General features: G+C 42.6%; 2 protein-coding genes across 6 annotated transcripts in view; one reads left to right on the top strand and one right to left on the bottom strand.

Moving 5' to 3' along the window:
• SMAP1 (small ArfGAP 1) overlaps positions 1-10,344 on the top strand; it is a 66,437-nt gene extending 56,093 nt beyond the window's left edge. For all 3 annotated transcript variants that reach the window (XM_082218333.1, XM_082218331.1, XM_082218332.1), the window contains 3 exons: positions 4,731-4,896; positions 6,535-6,869; positions 9,375-10,344. In XM_082218333.1, coding sequence (XP_082074459.1) covers positions 4,731-4,896; positions 6,535-6,869; positions 9,375-9,512 — 639 coding nt within the window. In that variant the 3' untranslated portion in view covers positions 9,513-10,344. The remainder of the gene's footprint in view (positions 1-4,730; positions 4,897-6,534; positions 6,870-9,374) is intronic.
• The window catches only part of B3GAT2 (beta-1,3-glucuronyltransferase 2), a 52,240-nt gene continuing 44,506 nt past the window's right edge, over positions 10,218-17,951 (bottom strand). For all 3 annotated transcript variants that reach the window (XM_082218371.1, XM_082218370.1, XM_082218372.1), the window contains exons 3-4: positions 10,927-11,075; positions 10,218-10,844 (exon numbers count right to left, since the gene is read on the bottom strand). In XM_082218371.1, coding sequence (XP_082074497.1) covers positions 10,758-10,844; positions 10,927-11,075 — 236 coding nt within the window. In that variant the 3' untranslated portion in view covers positions 10,218-10,757. The remainder of the gene's footprint in view (positions 10,845-10,926; positions 11,076-17,951) is intronic.

Raw genomic sequence — 17,951 nt, 5'->3', positions numbered from 1 at the left:
CAGTGGGAAAAGAAACTGGCCATAGGAAAGCCAGTGTTATGTACCCCTCAATTTAAGAAGAGAGCTCAATTTTACTCATGCATTCCATATTTTATTGCACTTCAGCAGCTGGCCTCATCAATAGCATGCTATTAATATGAGTACCAATACCTTGCGTAATTTCTTTCCAAACATTATAGTATGAGGCACCTTGTAGCTCACTAAGTGCTATAATATCTCTGTGGAGAGGGAAGCTAGTATTTAGTCTTAGGGTAGTTTTTTTTTAAAGGTTTAGATACATTTTCTAGATGTTCGGTCTGTCTGGGCTGTTCAGCCATTACAGCTAATATTCATATTTTATGTTTAGAGGTATTATGCTTCAGACTTCCATAGCTCTGGGATGAGCATCATCGATATAAATAACCAACCTTTCATGTTTATGAACATCCCTGGGGGATTTAACAAGGCTTTGCCTGGAGCACAATGCTGAGTGGAGTCCAGTGACCTGATTAGTAATATGCATAATAGTATAAAGGCACAGTATATCGTCTATTAAGACTTGGTGTTAACTCTCTCAGTAGCTTACAGACTAGTGATAACTAGATGATTTCAACAGAGGCTCACTATTATGAGGCTCATTAAGGTTTAGTGGCACATTTTGGCAATGAAAATTATTTCCCTTTAAAGTGTGCAGAGGCCTAGTTAGTCCAGCTGATCTCTTAATGGTTTTGTAGATTTATTGATCTATGACTCTGGCATGGGTTTTTTTATTGTTTGTGATTAGTGAACTGAAAAGTGGGAGTGGTCAGGTGTGCTGCCCATGTCTCCTTTTTGTTATTTGATTAAGGGTGTTTATTTTCCTTTTGTGATATTATTATCACATCTTTAGCCCACATTTCCTCCCAAGCATCTCATACATGGTTCTCACACTTCCTATTTTATTCTCACAAGAGCCTTGTGAAGTAGAGTTGAGTAGTTTGAGAGTCAGTGGCTAGCCCAGGGTCACCCAGTGAGCTTCAAAGATGAGTGGGGATTTGAACCCAGGCCCTAGTCCCGAGGTGCCCAAACTTTTTTCAAAGAGGGCCAGATTTGATGAAGTGAACATGTGTGAGAACCGACCAAAGTTGTTGAACTTTTTTTTAAGGATTTAACCTCAGGACATATACTGCCAAGGGTGTCAGATTAGGTCCCTGAAACAGACTTTGGACATCCCTCCCTAGTCCAACACACTAACCATGCATCACTGTTGTTCTGTCTTCTTGATGTTGTCTCATTAAAAACTGAAAGCTCTTCAGGGTAGCAGCTTAATTCCTTTTTCCGTGATATTCATGGTCTTCCTGTTCACTGCTTGCTCTTTCTTATGCTAACTCATTTTGTGCATGTAATGCTTTCTGTTACTGTGCTCTGAGGCTTAAGCTCCTTACCTTATCTTTACAAAGAACAGAAAAGAACACTTTGAGTGGAATTCAGCATAGCACTAAGATTTTTCCATCAGGCAAGGAGAAATGCTCTTAGAATCATAGAATCATAGAGTTGGAAGAGACCACAAGGGCCATCGAGTCCAACCCCCTGCCAAGCAGGAAACACCATCAGAGCACTCCGACATATGGTTGTCAAGCCTCTGCTTAAAGACCTCCAAAGTAGGAGACTCCACCACACTCCTTGGCAGCAAATTCCACTGTCGAACAGCTCTTACTGTCAGGAAGTTCTTCCGAATGTTTAGGTGGAATCTTCTTTCTTGTAGTTTGGATCCATTGCTCCGTGTCCACTTCTCTGGAGCAGCAGAAAACAACCTTTCTCCCTCCTCTATGTGACATCCTTTTATATATTTGAACATGGCTATCATATCACCCCTTAACCTCCTCTTCTCCAAGCTAAACATGCCCAGCTCCCTTAGCCGTTCCTCATAAGGCATCGTTTCCAGGCCTTTGACCATTTTGGTTGCCCTCCTCTGGACACGTTCCAGTTTGTCAGTGTCCTTCTTGAATTGTGGTGCCCAGAACTGGACACAGTACTCCAGGTGTGGTCTGACCAGAGCAGAATACAGTGGCACTATTACTTCCCTTGATCTAGATGCTATACTCCTATTGATGCAGCCCAGAATTGCATTGGCTTTTTTAGCTGCCGCTGATGGAACTATCTCCCCTCTCCTTGCCCTAGACACTGAGGTTTCTCCTGACCCTCCAAAGTTGAATTTAGGGAGGCAGGGCAAAAGGGGGGGGGAGCCCCATTGTATTAACAGGAGTCCTTCCACTAGCAGAACACATTAGTTAAATCAAGCCCCATGACATTTTTTAAAAGTAATTTTTCCATCAACTACTTTCCATTTTTAGGAAGGTGAAGTGCTATCTAAGTGATATATGACCTTGGCTTGTTCTCTTCTCCTTTTCTGTTCTTCCTGTGCCCCATTCTCTTGCAGATGGGTAGATTGTAGCCCTTCAAGCATGGACTTCTTTTTCTCCTTTTGCTGTGTAGTTCTCAGGTTATTTTAGATACTCTTACATTTGACAAGTGAAAAATTTGAACTTGTTCCAGTACTAGAGCAGACTCTTGTGGCACATGAAAGGTTAACAACTTTTATTACAGCATAAACTTTTGTGGACTGTAGACTGCTTCCTCAAATATTAATACATATCAGATGACTTGAAGGTGTGAAACCACTTCAGACAAGAGCACTTTTGTATATTTTGAATCACTGCACAATCATAATTTTTCAGTTGTGAGTGGTGAGACTTTAGAAATTTGCCTGGAGAGAGTTTTCCAGCAGTAGGAGTTTTTTAGTTACATTATACTAGTCCTGAGTCCACCCATAGCAATAGTCTTTTCCCCTTCCAATGAAACTGGATATGAATAGCTCTTTTCTGTATGAGGGCCTAAATTGGGTAGGGGGTGAACATTCATCCCACCACCCGTTTACCCATGCATGCCACCCATGGCTGTTGTTCCATCCTCTCTATGTGGTGAGCCCTAGGGGGGAAGCATTTTGGAACTCCCTCCCCTCTGTGATATGGTGGGCACCTACTTTTTTTAAAAAAAGTTGTAGTTGCCAGCTGATGACCTTGTTATTCATCCAGACTTTTATTGGAATCTGATCCCAGTATTGAATTTTAAGTTGTCTGGTTCAGACCTGTTTCCTGCTTGGCAGGGGGTTGGACTCGATGGCCCTTGTGGTCTCTTCCAACTCTATGATTCTATGACCTGCATACCTTGATTTTAGCAAGTGTATTGTGAATTCAGAACTTATTTAAGCTACAGCTCTGAAATCACTGTATAATGAAAAGTCAGTAAGAAATGTTCAAAATTAAATAGATAAATGAGCAAAGTAGCATACACTATTTCCCCACAGGCTTGGGATAGCAGCTGGGCCAACATCACTAGGAGATTTGAACTTGGGTCTCCTGGGTCCTAGGTTGACACATTAACCACGCTACCTCCTGTTTCTGGTTGATTAGTTACTTGCATTTCTTTTCAGAGATGCCATTCTTACAGACATACTAAGATTTATGGAGGAGATGCTTTTCTTCATGCTTCACTGAGGTCATAAAAAATGTGAGAATTTCTAGTTTCTAAAGGTGCAGTTCTTCCTTACAAAGACTACTGAACCATTCAAGCTGTGACCTTTATGCACTGTGCGGAACACGGGGCAATACAAAATTTATCCTTTTGTGGTTCTGCTTTTAAAACACAGTTGAAGCCTTTAAGAATCTAAGCATCACAAACCACTTGAGATCTTTTTCAAAAATCTTGTTCTTAAGCAGTGACCCTAAAATTAAAACTGGCAGCTTCCAAAACTTACCTTATGCAGTTCTCGTAACCTTGCCTTGAATTAGCTGAAAGTAATAGATCTGTGACAGTAGTTCTGCTCAGTATTTCTTATCATATGAAATTGCTTCATCTGATCACTACTTTCTTTAGTTTACTTGAGAAAAATTATAAGCAAACCAAAATGAAGTTTATCTGATGGTGTTTTCTCCTGGAAAAGTGTTTGCATGTAATGCAGCCAAACGAATACCGTACTTGCAGTTTGCACAATGTTACATGGAGGCAAGTAAGAAGTAAAGGAGAATAAACCCACCAAGAATCTGGGACTAGAATAGAGATGATGAACAGTTGTAATGGGTGTATGTGTGCATCACAAGTAGAACAAATTCTGCAAGAGACAATTTTGTGCAATTTCTTTGTAAGCTTTTTATTTAAAAACAGATGGACAGATGATGAAATCTTCAATACTGTGTGTATGTTTATGTTGGCATATTTGCTATGTATACAGTGGTGCTGCACCGCATAAACTATGAAACAGAAGCATGTATGTGCATCTTAAAACAACTGTTTGTACACATCTGATGATCCTGGGCCAGTCAAGGTTCCCAGATGTGCATATATACATGTGGAAGACATAAATTTTACATGCTAGCTGTAGGTAATAAATTTGCTGTATAAAAACGTGTAGCTGTTGTACTTTTGTTCATGTTGCATAAACTTCTGGATTATTTGCCATAATATATGTCATTGTAACTTGCACAAAGGAAACATTAGTATTGTGTTATACATATGCAAGCATTTGTTTGTTAGTGGGGTTTTTTGCAACGTTAGGACATTTTCCTTTACAGTACTTACAAATTTTGTAATTCGAAAGTCTGGATACTAATACAGTAACTAAATCTTTGCATTGTGTTTGAAAACACATAGCCCTTTAGCTAATGTATTTGGTGATAATGGTTTTCAGTAATCTCATTTGACTTTCTTCCCAGACTGCTTCCACTAACACTGCAGCTGCCACCTTATCTGCTGCATCTGGAGATCTTGATCTGTTCACTGAACAAACAAAATCAGAAGAGTCAGCAAAGAAACTGCTCTCCAAAGACTCCATCCTGTCATTGTATGGCACAGGTACTATTCCGCAGCAAAATGCTCCAGGTAATTGGTTTTCAAATTTATTTCTAAATGTCTTAATTAAAAGTTGTGCCTAGAACACATGGTTGGGGCTCTCGCGCTCTCTCCCTGCAGCAAAAAGTGTGTATTACTGATAAGTGGGATTTATTTCCACCTTTTTATCATTAAAAAACTAACATCAAGCAGGAGGCCTAAAGAAGGAAATTATTCAAAACTGAGCATTGTAATTTGAAGGCTACAGCTATTCACAGAAAAGGTTAGGAGCCAATTTGGAGAAGAGGAGGCTTCTATTCAGAGGAGGGATCTTCTTGGTGCCGTTCTTCTCGCTGCTTCATTTGTACTTCTTTGCCCTTGAGTAGCTACTACTCATGATCTTCAATATGCTCACAATCATTTATGGTTTTATCAGGATTACTATTATTGTTATTACTGTTGTAGAAACATATCTGCCAGAGCTGGTCTCTGCTATTGAAAAGGCTCTGGGGCTGCATTCCAGGAAGCTTTGACTGCAATTTAGGGTCTCCTTCCATTAAATGCTGTTGGAAACGGAGGGGGGGGGTCAGTATAAGAAGTAAATAGCTTGAGCGGGAAAGTAAAAGACTGTGGAGGGGTGTGTAAAGTTGGATTTGAGGGCAATAATAATAAGGAAAGATGGAAGAGAAAACGACCCAGAGGTGGGGAACCTGATCTGGCCAGAGGGCCAAATTCTTATCCCCCCCCCTTACCCTTGTGGACAGAGCCACCCTCCTGTCCAAGTGATCATATGCTGGGACTTCAGAGCACCTCACAGGGCTTGCAAGGAGCTCTGTGCAGTGCTTTGAAGTGCCACTGATCAGCAGGCTAGGTCACCACCTATTCATTGATAGGCAGTGACTTCACGCCTGCTTTCTGCACAAGTCAGCCTGCAGACTGGAGTTTCCCCACTCCTGCTGTAAGCCTAAACCAGAAACCCTAACAAATCCCATAATCCACTTTAGGCTTTTTCCCAGGTCTCAGGAGAGTGGCAGTCATCAGATTCTGTCATTGCCCAGTTCTTGGTTTCTCTTTAGGAGCTGCTGTTCATGGGGTAAAGCCAGGTGGGAGGAGCGGGAGCAAAGGAGTAGCTTGCCAGTGCCTTGCCTCTGCAGGTAGCCCAGAGTGTTGTGGGGTGAGGGAGCTATCCTAGCTTGTAAGGGAACAGAGAAGGAGCAAAAGGTGGCAGCAGCTTCAGGGAAAGCCTGCTTCCTATCTCCTTCAGCGACACAACCACAAGATCATCAGGCCTAACTTTAGGCACTACTGACAACTAGGTGCTTGGATTTTTGCACACATGCTTCTTGTTATACCCCAGCCACCTTAAATGTCTAAGGATTGTGGGTTTGTCATTAAATAGATTCCTTGCCAACATTCATTGAGCCACATGTAGATCTTAACTCTATTTGTACACTGTCTTGAAGGGATAATGGATCCCTCAAAGGTAGTCTACAAATCAGGAAATGAAATTAAGAATGATTTAAGTAAAGGAGCTACTTCCCACTCCTATGGATATCAGTTTTGTTTTTTGCTTGATGTAACGGAAGTTTGGTTGGCAAATTTAGCAAAAGCAGGTTTTGTTTTTAGAACTTAAAACTTTGCTGACATAATGGATTTGACTCCTTTCCTCTTCCATTTTGCCTAATACAGGTGTATTCATGGGACCACAACCTATTCCCTTTACTGCACAACCACCAGCTCATTTTCAAGGTTTTCCAGCCATGGGAGTGCCTGTACCCGTATCTGTACCTGCAGCCCCTGCAATGATGGGAACCATGATGGGGCAATCGGTGCCTGTCATAGGACAGAACACAGGCATGATGGTGGGCATGGGAATACCTAATGGTTTTTCTGTCACTACACAAACTGCTGGTTTGGGACTTCCTCAAAACGTTGGACCCCAAGGACCAATGGTGGGGCACGTAGCCCCACCACAGAAATATGGTATACAGCAAAATCAGCAAGCCCAGTGGAACCTTTCTCAGGTGAGAATGAATATACATTTTCTCCTCGTGGGGGGAGGGTGCTACAGAGAGGAGCGACTTCTTAGGATTAAAACCTGGTTATGCATATAACGTCAATAGAATTTAAAATAATAATAGTAAAACCAGTTATGCAGGAGGTGCCGTGATGCTGATTGCTAGGAAGCTATTGCTGCAGTTAGGAGGAATTAATACACCAGCAGGACTGTAAATCCTGCCATATTGTATTTGTTTTCAAGATTACTTTTTGGCATTATCATCCACTTTAAACAATTTGTTAGAAGGGTGCTAGTACAAGAATGGCTTGGTAATTTTGGTGCATTACTCCTTAATTCAGTATACTAGACACTAGACAACTTTGCGTATTGTGTTCAGCAAAACTATGGGTGTGCTGTGGCTTAGCAGGATGGTGCCAATGTGCAGGCTCCCAGGGAGCAGCTCTTGGCTGCTTTGCTCTTGGCTCCACCCTGCTGTTTTTTATTCCCGTTGGATAGCAGAGCTATCCAAGCTGTAGCTTAGCACAGGGGGTGGGGAAATTCCGTGGCCCAATAGGCTAAATCTTTATATCCCAGCAGGCCAATTTTGGCAGGTGGGAAGTCTCTCTACCTGTCAACATTCAAAAGGTACCGTATTTTTCACTCTATAGGACACACTTTTTCCCCTTCAAAAATGAAGGGGAAATGTGTGTGCGTCCTATGGAGCGAAGACGCCGTAGCCCCGCGACCCTCTCCCGGCTGTGGACGTGACGCGCGACCATAGAGGCTCCTGCCGTAGCTGCGCGTCACCTCTCCAGCTGGGAGTGGGTCGCAGGGGGCTGCTTTAGACCCACGCACGTTCTCCCAGCTGGAGAGGTGACGCGCAGCTATGGCAGGAGCCTCTATAGCCGCGCGTCACCTCCCCAGCCGGGAGAGCGCGCCCGCTGCTCTCTGACCTGCTCTTTGAGGCTGGTGGTGGGCTTCCCCCCGCCAGCCCCAAAGAGCAGGTCGAAAGGAACCTGAAGCCTGGAGAGCGAGAGGGGTCAGTGCACGCCGACCCCTCTCGCTCTCCAGGCTTCCAAGGTAGCCACCTGAACGCACCTTAAACGGCACCTTGTTTTAGAGCAGGAAAACAAGAGGGGGAAAGTTCTCCCCCTCTCTGTGCAGCGCCTCCTGCCGCTTCACTGAAGGGGCGCTGGGCAGAGAGGGGGAGAATTTTTTTCTTGTTCTCCCCCCTCTAAAACAAAGTGCATCCTATTGTCCGGTGCGTCCAGTGGTGCGAAAAATACGGTACTCTGTTTCCCAACCAGGTGGTGGTTGGGAAATTTGAAAGTACTGCACAAAGCGGTTTTGCAAGCCCCATGCTTAGCATTTGAGAAGAGCAACACTTCCCCAATGCCTTGAAAGCTGCAGGCATAGCAGGTCGTCCAGCCCCTGGCTTAGTGCATCAATTGAACCTGCTCTTGTGATTAGTCTCTACCCTCCCTAACCATGAGCTGTAGCCAAGGTTTCACTGGCGTGTATGAATGGCCGTGTCACTGTACTTTGTGTGTATGTGTGCATGAATGGTACAATATATTAGCTAACGTTTTAAAAGTACTGTTCTTTCTAAATATCCTGTCAATGGCGCAGTATAACCATCTAACCTTTATTCAGGTGTTGGAAATCCTGGGGAAATAAACATGCAGTGAGGAAGGGTGACTAGCTGTCCCCACCTCAGTCTCTTGTCAACTTCCAACTTGGAAGAAAGCAACTGTCGGGGGGGGGGGGGTTTGTAATTGTGGGTCAGAGCTTCCACAGATGCAAAAGGCTTCTGCAAGGTGGAAGAGGGCCAGACAGGGTGGAGTCATTTCCGGATGCTTCTAATCTCTAAAATTGGAATGTAGATTTGTTGTGAGAATGGTGTGAGAGCAGCTTCTACACTGGTAACATCAGCAGGAAGAAATTCTTTGGGTAAGGTTGTTTTTCATGCCCATTGCTGCTGTCAGCATGGAAAGTTGCCATGTTAAACTATCCAACCACATTACTGTTTTTTGGACTAACAATGCATCAGGTCAAATAGAAGCAGCTTTCACACCATTCTGGTAACCACTGCATTGACCTTTATTCTCCTTGATAAGACTTCTTTGTAGAAGATGCACCCTTTAAACTTCTCCACAGCTCTATAACTACTGATTTGCAAATATGCTTCATGTATATTATCTAAAAGTCAGAAACGGTATACTATTTATTTATTTGCCATATTTCTACATTACCCTTCATCCACCAGGCTACCTGGGTGGTTTACAGTATTCACATTAAAACAGCAATAAGACCAGTCATAGGACAGTGATAAAATAAAACTAAACTTACTGTTGAAAAGGACATATTGAAAGATACCTGTTTATGTAACAGAGGTGCAGGTATACAAAAGACCCTCCCTGAGATAAGGTGGTGTCTGCATTTTCAAATAAAGCTTGAGTCTGCCATACTGAAAGTTCAAACAGTATCTGAACCCCTGTATACTAACTAGAACCATGTTTGCATTTCACAGATGAATCAGCAAATGGCTGGAATGAATCTGTCTAGTTCCAGCAATGTGGTGGGCTTTGCTGGCCAGCCCCCAAATACAGTGGCAGGATGGACTGGAACTTCCTCAGGCCAGACTCTCAGCACACAACTCTGGAAATGAACACTGCAATAGAAGTTTCATCTAGATCAGAGACTTGACATTCCATGCTCAAATAAATCTAGTTTTCTTGGTCTGCCCACATACATTGCCCACCCTCACCCCCTTCAATCTCACAGTTCTTCATATTAAGACATAATCTTAACCAACCGTGTTGTGGTCTGTATTGACTTAAATTTTGATGTAGTGAAAAGCAGGTTGGGAACACCTCTCATCAGCAGCTTTTTCATTCCACAGTACATTTGATTTCATGAATGATACATTTTCAAAAGAGCTTCGTGACCAACTTACATACTCAAATTATTTTATCAGTTCTAGAACCAATGTTTGCATATAAGGGAAATAGATATCATGTAAGTACTATCTCTAATATGTAAACCCCACCCCACAAATTGCCCAGTAATCCTGTAGAAGGTACTGTATGAACAAATGTTAAATCATATAAATAAGTGTACATGTATCACTGAAACTTTTTTCCTTGTGTAAAATTGATTTTGTCCCATTATTCATGCCACTGTGATATTTTACTGCGATGTGCTGAACAGATAAGATGGTTAGTGAAAGAGAGATAAACCTGGATGTCACTGTCACCTCATCCGTTTTCTTAAGAGTTGCCTGTGACAAAATGAGTAAATTTGGCTTAAAACGTATGTACAGAGGGCTAATCTAAAGTATATTGCACAGCATATATACAGGGTAACTCACTCCTCAATTGTACATTTACTTTTATTTTCTACAGCTGTATCCAGGTTTATGCCAGTAACTGTGTTTACATTTTATGGTGCCTCGTATCAATAAGCTGTTGCTTCCCTCTATTAAAGAAATCCATAAACAACATGTGATTTTTTTTTCATTCTATAAAGACCTCTTTTATCTACTGTTCTTCAAAAGCAAAGCTGTTAAATTCAGGAACAATAAACTTTGAACATAATAATCTGGAAGCTGCTATTTATAAATGAATTGGAAATTTTGCATTTGTTTAGATCAGTCACTCTTTTAGTGTTCCGCTGCATTTCATTGAACGTCTTGTGAAAGAACAATCTAAGATCTGGATAAAGTACTAAAACAGAGTTTAAAAAAAAATCCAAACACATGCAAAACAAGTGAAGACAAATCACAGCCATCTGATGAGTCTTAGCTGATACTGGTAAAGTAAGTTGTTGCACAAAAGCAAACTGCTGTTTGAATGTTTAGCTGTTTCAAGGATGCAACCATTAATTTTGTTATGTCCCATTTTATGCTTACGTATCATACTTCAATTTTGACACTGTCCAGGTGATACTTTGGCTCATTAGATAGATTTACCTTTTCAGTTCTCGTGTGCCATACAAGAACCTGAAAAAAAAGTTTAGGATCAACAATTAGTTCTGGATCCCCTATAGGACAGGTTCCTGTATTAAAACAGCAAAACTAATACCTTTGTGCAGTTGTTGGCTTTTGGTTCCAGCTCTTCCACTGTGGTGATCTGTCTGAGAAAATCAGATTCCTGCATTCCTGGTTGGGATCCATGGCGTCTGAATATCGCTTTAGGGTTGGATAAGATCACCTGAAGGCTCACAGCAAACCCTTCAAAAATCAAGATATTGTTAAATCATTAAAACCAAAGTTATAAACATTTCATACCTCTTTGATTTACCTTTAAAAAATATTTTTTTTCCCTTTTCCTTCTTGCTAACCTGTATTTTGTAAACAACCTAAGGGTGTTACACCGCATCATGTGGCAGGATATAATTTCACTCCTGTGGTTGCATCACAATTTATGCAGCATATATCTCAGGCTATAAGCTGCTTTTTCTCATTTGGAAAAGTAGCTCTGCTTCTCCGTATCTGTTTATACTTTTTCTTTGAAATGTGAACAGTGACCCTTAATGCAAGTTATTGGAATTTACAAGTGACGAAAAGCCTGCCTGGTGTGAAAAATGAGATTTAAAAGCAACAGACAGCACATTTGTAACTAGTTGAAAATTAAAATTCCGATGTGAACGTAGTTGTTAACAAGAAGGCAAAATAAAATTGGCTTAGTGAATTTCACATGCAAATTAGTATGTCATTGATACTACTAGAAGTAATATCCATTCATGATGAGTGCAACACCTGTACTAATGCAGCCATAATCACCATTTTCAAAAAATGCTCTGAAGAGAAAGTGGTAGAAAAACAAATCCTTACGTAGTACACTATTTAGCGAACCCTTACTGTGGAGGTGTGGATGTCAAAGGACTGCTATTACTGGTGACATAATTTCTAGCATATAGCAAGACTTCCTAAAACTAGAATACTTGCTGCTGCTTGTATCATTCATTTCTCTCTCATATATATATATATATATGAATGAAATTAGGCCAATTGTCACAATTGAGCCCACTGAATGCAGAAACTGGGTGATTCAATTTTCAGTTTAGCTTTTAATTTCTGATATGTGAGCATGTTACAAAATGGCCTGTTGGGTTGCAATAAATTCTAGGGTAGGAAGGAATGCTTCAGCTTAGAACGGTCATGTGCAGAAGCAAAACTTCCCATCAATGGCCATTGCCTATGTTTAAATATACTAGTAGGCTTCCTGTGCACTCAACAATTGATTTAAACAGGGAAACGTGGAAATGTACTACCCTTCAGACATTTTCTCCCTATTCCCTCCTCAGAGTACCAAAAATCTGTCAAGAGACTTTAACTGCTACTTATGATCTTAGGAAGTCGTAAAGGCAGCAAGTTTGCCTTCCTGAATGTTTTGATCCTTGCACAAGAAAAAGATTCATGAAGGTTTTGCAAATCTGTTGTACAACAAGACGCTTGCGAACATTTTTTTCTGTAAGTTCAATTTGGAATCCACTGCTTTCGTTTAAAAAAGTATTTGAGCTACATCATTCTACGGTGCGCAATCAAGATTGGGACAAAAGGACTTTAGCGGCATTTTTACCTGAGGCAGGACTTTACAACCTTCTACAGCTCAGCTGTGGGATGCAGGAAGCAACTGCCAAGCAAAGAGTATGTTCAGAGACTGTTTTCCTTTGCCCCTCTCCTGCATATCTGAAAGTAAGGATTTGGGGAGGGGACCTATCTTCCGCAAAAGCCCTGAGATTTGAATGCCAGATGCCCCATTGTCTAAAAGGTATCCTGGAACCAAATCAGTTAACTTGCTTAACTCTATCCTAAAGATTTTGAATCAAGCAGTTTAGGAATTCAGACCCAGAAATGCAGGGGTGAGGAAGCTGTGGCCCTACATATATTGTTAAGATTCCCATCAGCCCAGCCAGTGATCAGGAATGATGGGAGTTGTAGTCCAACAACATCAGTAGGGCCATAATGTCCTCACTACTGCAGTGCAGAGTAATGTTTTCCATTAGGCCCCCAACAGTGTTCAACTGCCTGTATGATGTATTGGATTGTCTCTAATAAAACTCTGCAGTGCTGAAAGAAGCACATTTGTGGTTGCTTAATGACCAGGTTTGGTAGCAGAGCCTTTGCAATGAATATTAATAAAACACTTATTTTAACTATACTTCAAAATAACAAGCTGCAGTGAATAGACTACAGCACTTTGCAATTTTTGTTAGGCGATACAATTCACTCAGCTCAGAGCCAATATATTTTGGAAGATTACATATGTAGGATGCCGCCACAATGACATACTCTGCAAGCTGTTTTAGACTTTCAGACATTTTACCGTGCGGCAAACACTCCCCAGCATTAATATTTTCTAATCAACTGAATATAAAGTTATTATCATTTAAGCTTCTTAAGGAAGGGCAGCAGTGATAACAGAGGTGGGGAGAGAAAGTAACTAAGGCTGTCTGCTATTAAGACAAATATTATGTAATACCAGAGTAAGGAAAGACAACTATTAACTGACCCTAGAACAGACATGTCCATGGTGGATCAGGAAAGGCTTAAGGAGAAATGAGTATAGCTTCCTGGTATAGGAGAAGTGGGCTGAAGTGGAATGGAGATGGGGGAAAGGGAAACTAATCTTAGGGGCAGCATTTATAATATCCTGTTGCATCCATCTGATAAATCTTCAAAGTAATGCAGACCTTATTCTGATCAAGTCAGAGGATGCTGCTCAACCTGTTACAATGGGTTACAGCTAAGGTCCAGAGAGGCCAATATTCTAGTGTCTAGCTGAGATCTTAATTTAGATAAAGTAGATGGAATACTGTAGTAAATGTCCACATAATGGCAGTTAGCGGGAAATCCACGTTATAACTCAAGCTGTGAGTTACCACACACACTTCCCTCTTTAGCTACCAAGTCCATTTATTCCTTACTCTCATGGAGATTAAATTACTGGTGACATTCTGAATATAGACAAAGTCACTGCCACTTTTCCCAGCACACAAGCGGGTGGAGTAAAGTCCCAACAAAACATCTTTGGGCTGCCATCAAATCCAGTCTCATATAACAGATGAGAGTTAGTAATTAGGGCTGAGCATTTTAGGTTGCAGAACAAGGCAATATTCCAGAGGGCAAGTAACTCTGGTTTAAGCTTATATCATTGGAGGCTACAGATCAGTTTCCTAATCGGTGTTGCCTGCAGAATCAAGCAAGAGATACACTCCTGCCTTATAGATAGGGGAAGCAGCTATAAGCCTTTAAAGTGGTTTCCAAAGGATTCTGCCCAATAGGGTGCCAAAATGCCTAAAGCCATCCATGAGATTGTACAAGACCTCCCAACCATCTTTCCCCTACACTCTTGCTATGGGCAGTCAGGCACGGAACCGTTTGAAGGCTAGTATTTCTTTTTTTTGCAAGGCCACTGTAAAAGTTTCTCCATTTGGCATTAAGTTTCTTTGAATTCCAGCTATTCCTCTTTAAAAAGCTGAATCCCTTTTCAAACTAAAACAATTTGCATACTGAAATTAGGCCAACTGCCTATAAAAATAGGAAAGGATGGATTTTTTTAATAGTTGTTGCAAATTCTGAAAACATGGTCAGTAAAAACTTTCCAGTCAGAGCATCTTTCCTATGGATCAAATTCTAGAGTTAAGTAATCTACTAGTGATCATGGCTTGGATCCAAAGTTCACAGTTTGTGCTTGAGGAAGATGATTTTTGATAATTCACCCTACAGCCCCAGCACCACCTGAAAATATGCTGTGGGGGGCAGGGAACCCTCCAGAATAACATGAGGAACAGCATAGAAGGAGACAGAGGGACTCTCCAAAAATCACACACACATCTCAACCATTCATCTGGTAAAGAGTTTCTGCTGGATCTCATTCCCTTGCATAAATGGAAGGAGTCCTTCCATTCACAGAATAGATATTCTGGATTCAACTTATTACTTCCACGGTATCTTGTGAAGATATATTTGCCTGCAGAGCATAAAAGAAAACAGCAGAAGGTTCTCTGCATGCAGTGTTTAATTGCACTTATATCTGTGCTTTTGGTCCTGGAAATAAACATTAGAATTAGAACGGCAGAATCAGCTAAATAGGCATTGCTGAGCCAACGGTAGAGAAAAAAGGACAGATGCCTGCCGAAGGCTCTTCTGTGAGCTGCTGCCTTGCCACAGGAATAGTGGACAAGGTTGCAATTGGTGCCACTAAGTCCAAATCCCTGCAATGGTGCAGAATGTTCCTCTTGCTATGTTTGCAGCTGTATTATTTGCAGCTCTGAAAGGGGCTGGCAGAGGAGAGAGCACCTCTGCTAAGTCAGTGCAAGCAGTGAGTTAGATAGACCATTGGTCTGACTGTGTATAAGGCAAATTCCTACATCCCTAACTGGGAGTTCAATGGACAGATGTGGAATTTAACCAACATCCTCGACTGAAGCCAACTATTAACCAGTACACTACCCCTTTGCCTGCTCACTAAATACAGTGACCATTTACTGATCCTAATAGCTCAGATATCGCTACATACTCTTGCTCTATAGTGTGTGTGCATGCACGCACGCATGCACGCACATGGACACACACACCTGGATCAAAACAGATGCCTATGTGTACTTCAAAATATACCGCTATGCTACTGCTCCTCACCGCCACCCCACTCCCTGTGTTCTCTGAAATACAGAAACCCATGGCTGACAGGAATACAGCTGCAAAAGCAATTCAGCCAGCGCTTGAGATACATCTAGAATACACCAAAGACTGACCAAGCATGTAGAGCTATGCCGCTAGACAGTGCTATGCAGTCACAAGCTGTACAGTGAAAGATTGATGAGATTAATTTTTGAACCTTCTCTGCCTTCGTGGTTGTTTTGTTGATTTCTCCCTTAAGCAGGATGCTTCAAACTGTATCTACCTATAAGCTAGCAAGAGTCCTCACTTCCCAGCGGTTTGTGCGAAATGACTCATTTCATGATCAAATAGTGCTTTTCACACTTGAACTATCTGATGGGGCTTGTTTTCCTATGCACATGGCAATGTTCATGTAATGAAAGATACTAGCTGCCTGCAGTAATTAATGAAGGCGCAGAGAAAAAATTCAGTGAAGCATTCAAACAGAAATACCATATAAAATTCAAATAAATGAGAAGAGTGTTTTCCTATTATTAAAAAGTAAATTAAATTAGGATACAGCAGCAGGGCTTATAAGAGGGTTAATGATGAGAAGACATGTTATGCAAAAAGTTCTATTAGTTTCACACTTTGCTCTTTTCCAACAATATTCCTAATTACAAATACTGCATGCATTCTAATGGCAGCCATGAATACAATATGAATTTTTAACATGCTCAGTATGAAGTTTAACAGGGCATGCTTGCCAGGTGTCCTATCAGACAAAATTCCTCACTTTACCACCCTCTGGAGAGAAGTTCTGAATACTATTCTATAGGTGCTTTCATAGTCAACAGCAATAATATACAATATAAATCTAAATTTTAAAAACCCTCAGATCTATCCATAACTTGATAGTGAAGTATCTGAATCCAGTGGCAGTATGTCCTATTACTAGACACTGAATAAGAAAGTGCTATCTGCATCATGCTTGTTCTGGCTGCCAACATCTTAGGATCTCTGGCTGGCAAGTTGCTCAGACAGAGTGCCGAACAATATGGACTACTGGTTAGAGCCATGAATAATAATGATGATGATGATAATAATAATAATAATAATAATAATAATATTTTTTATTTATATCCTGCCCTCCCCAGCCGAAGCTGGGCTCAGGGCGGCTAACAACAATCAAATACAGTGGTGCCTCGCAAGACGAAATTAATTCGTTCCGCAAGTCTCTTCGTCTTGCGGTTTTTTCTTCTTGCGATGCACGGTTTCCCATAGGAATGCATTGAAAATCAATTAATGCGTTCCTAGGGAAACCGCCTTCAAACCAGGTCCGGGGACAGTCTGTCCCCGGACCTCTTCTGAAGGCTGGGGGGGGACAAGGGCTTTTCTTCCCACCCCCAGCATTTTAAAAAACCCTGGGACAGCAGAGGACTTCTCCGCTGTCCGGGCGATCTTAAAATGCTGGCGGGCGGCATTTTAAAATCGCCCCGGGACAGCGGAGGACTTCTCCGCTGTCCGGGGCGATTTAAAAGCCCCTGGGAAGGCAGACAGGGGGGACAAAGACTTTCGCCCCCCGCCCGCCTTCAGCAGGTGTTCCCGCCCCCCCCCCCGCCCGGCTTCGCAGCAGCGCTACGAAGCCCGGCGGCTGGGGCAGGTGTTCCCGCCCCCCCACCCCGCTTCGGAGCAGCGTTCCGAAGCGGGGTGGCTGGGGCAGGTGTTCCCGCCTCCCCGCCTGGCTTCGCAGCAGCGCTACGAAGCCCGGCAGCTGGGGCAGGTGTTCCCGCCCCCCCACCCCGCTTCGGAGCAGCGTTCCAAAGCGGGGTGGCTGGGGCAGGTGTTCCCGCCCCCCCTGCCCGGCTTCGCAGCAGCGCTACGAAGCCCGGCGGCTGGGGCAGGTGTTCCCGCCCCCCCCCGCTTCGGAGCACCGTTCTGAAGCGGGGCGGTGGGGGAAGGTGTTCCCGCCCCCCCGCCCCGCTTCGGAGCACCGGGAGAAGCGATCTCCCCGCAGCCCCTTGCTTCAAAAGAGGTCTGGGGGCAGCGGGAAGCGCTTCCCGCTGCCCCCGGACCTCTTTTGAAGCAAGGGGCGGTGGGGAGAAGCGATCTCCCCGCCGCCCCTTGCTTCAAAAGAGAACACCCGCTGTCCCCGGGGCAAGCTTCGTTTTGTGAAGCAAGCCCATAGGGAAATTCGTCTTGCGAGGCAACTCGAAAACAAAAAAACCTTTCGTTTTGCGAGTTTTTCGTCTCGCGAGGCGTTCGTCTTGCGGGGTACCACTGTAATCTAACAGTAAAATAGTTACACAATCTAAAAATATTTCATTATAAAATTAATTAAATCAAATTGAAGGCAACCAATTAAGCAAAATTCTGTGCAGGTTGCCAGAGGAGGGAGTCAGGCTGCGCCCTGACCAAAGGCCTGGTGGAACAACTCTGTCTTGCAGGCCCTGCGGAAAGATGTCAGGTCCCGCAGGGCCCTAGTCTCTTGTGACAGAGCAT

Source organism: Podarcis vaucheri, assembly GCF_965113315.1.
Source record: "Podarcis vaucheri genome assembly, chromosome: 3".
Taxonomy (NCBI): domain Eukaryota; kingdom Metazoa; phylum Chordata; class Lepidosauria; order Squamata; family Lacertidae; genus Podarcis; species Podarcis vaucheri.
Note: the sequence above shows the minus strand (reverse complement) of the source record. Positions and strands in the feature narration are given on the sequence as shown.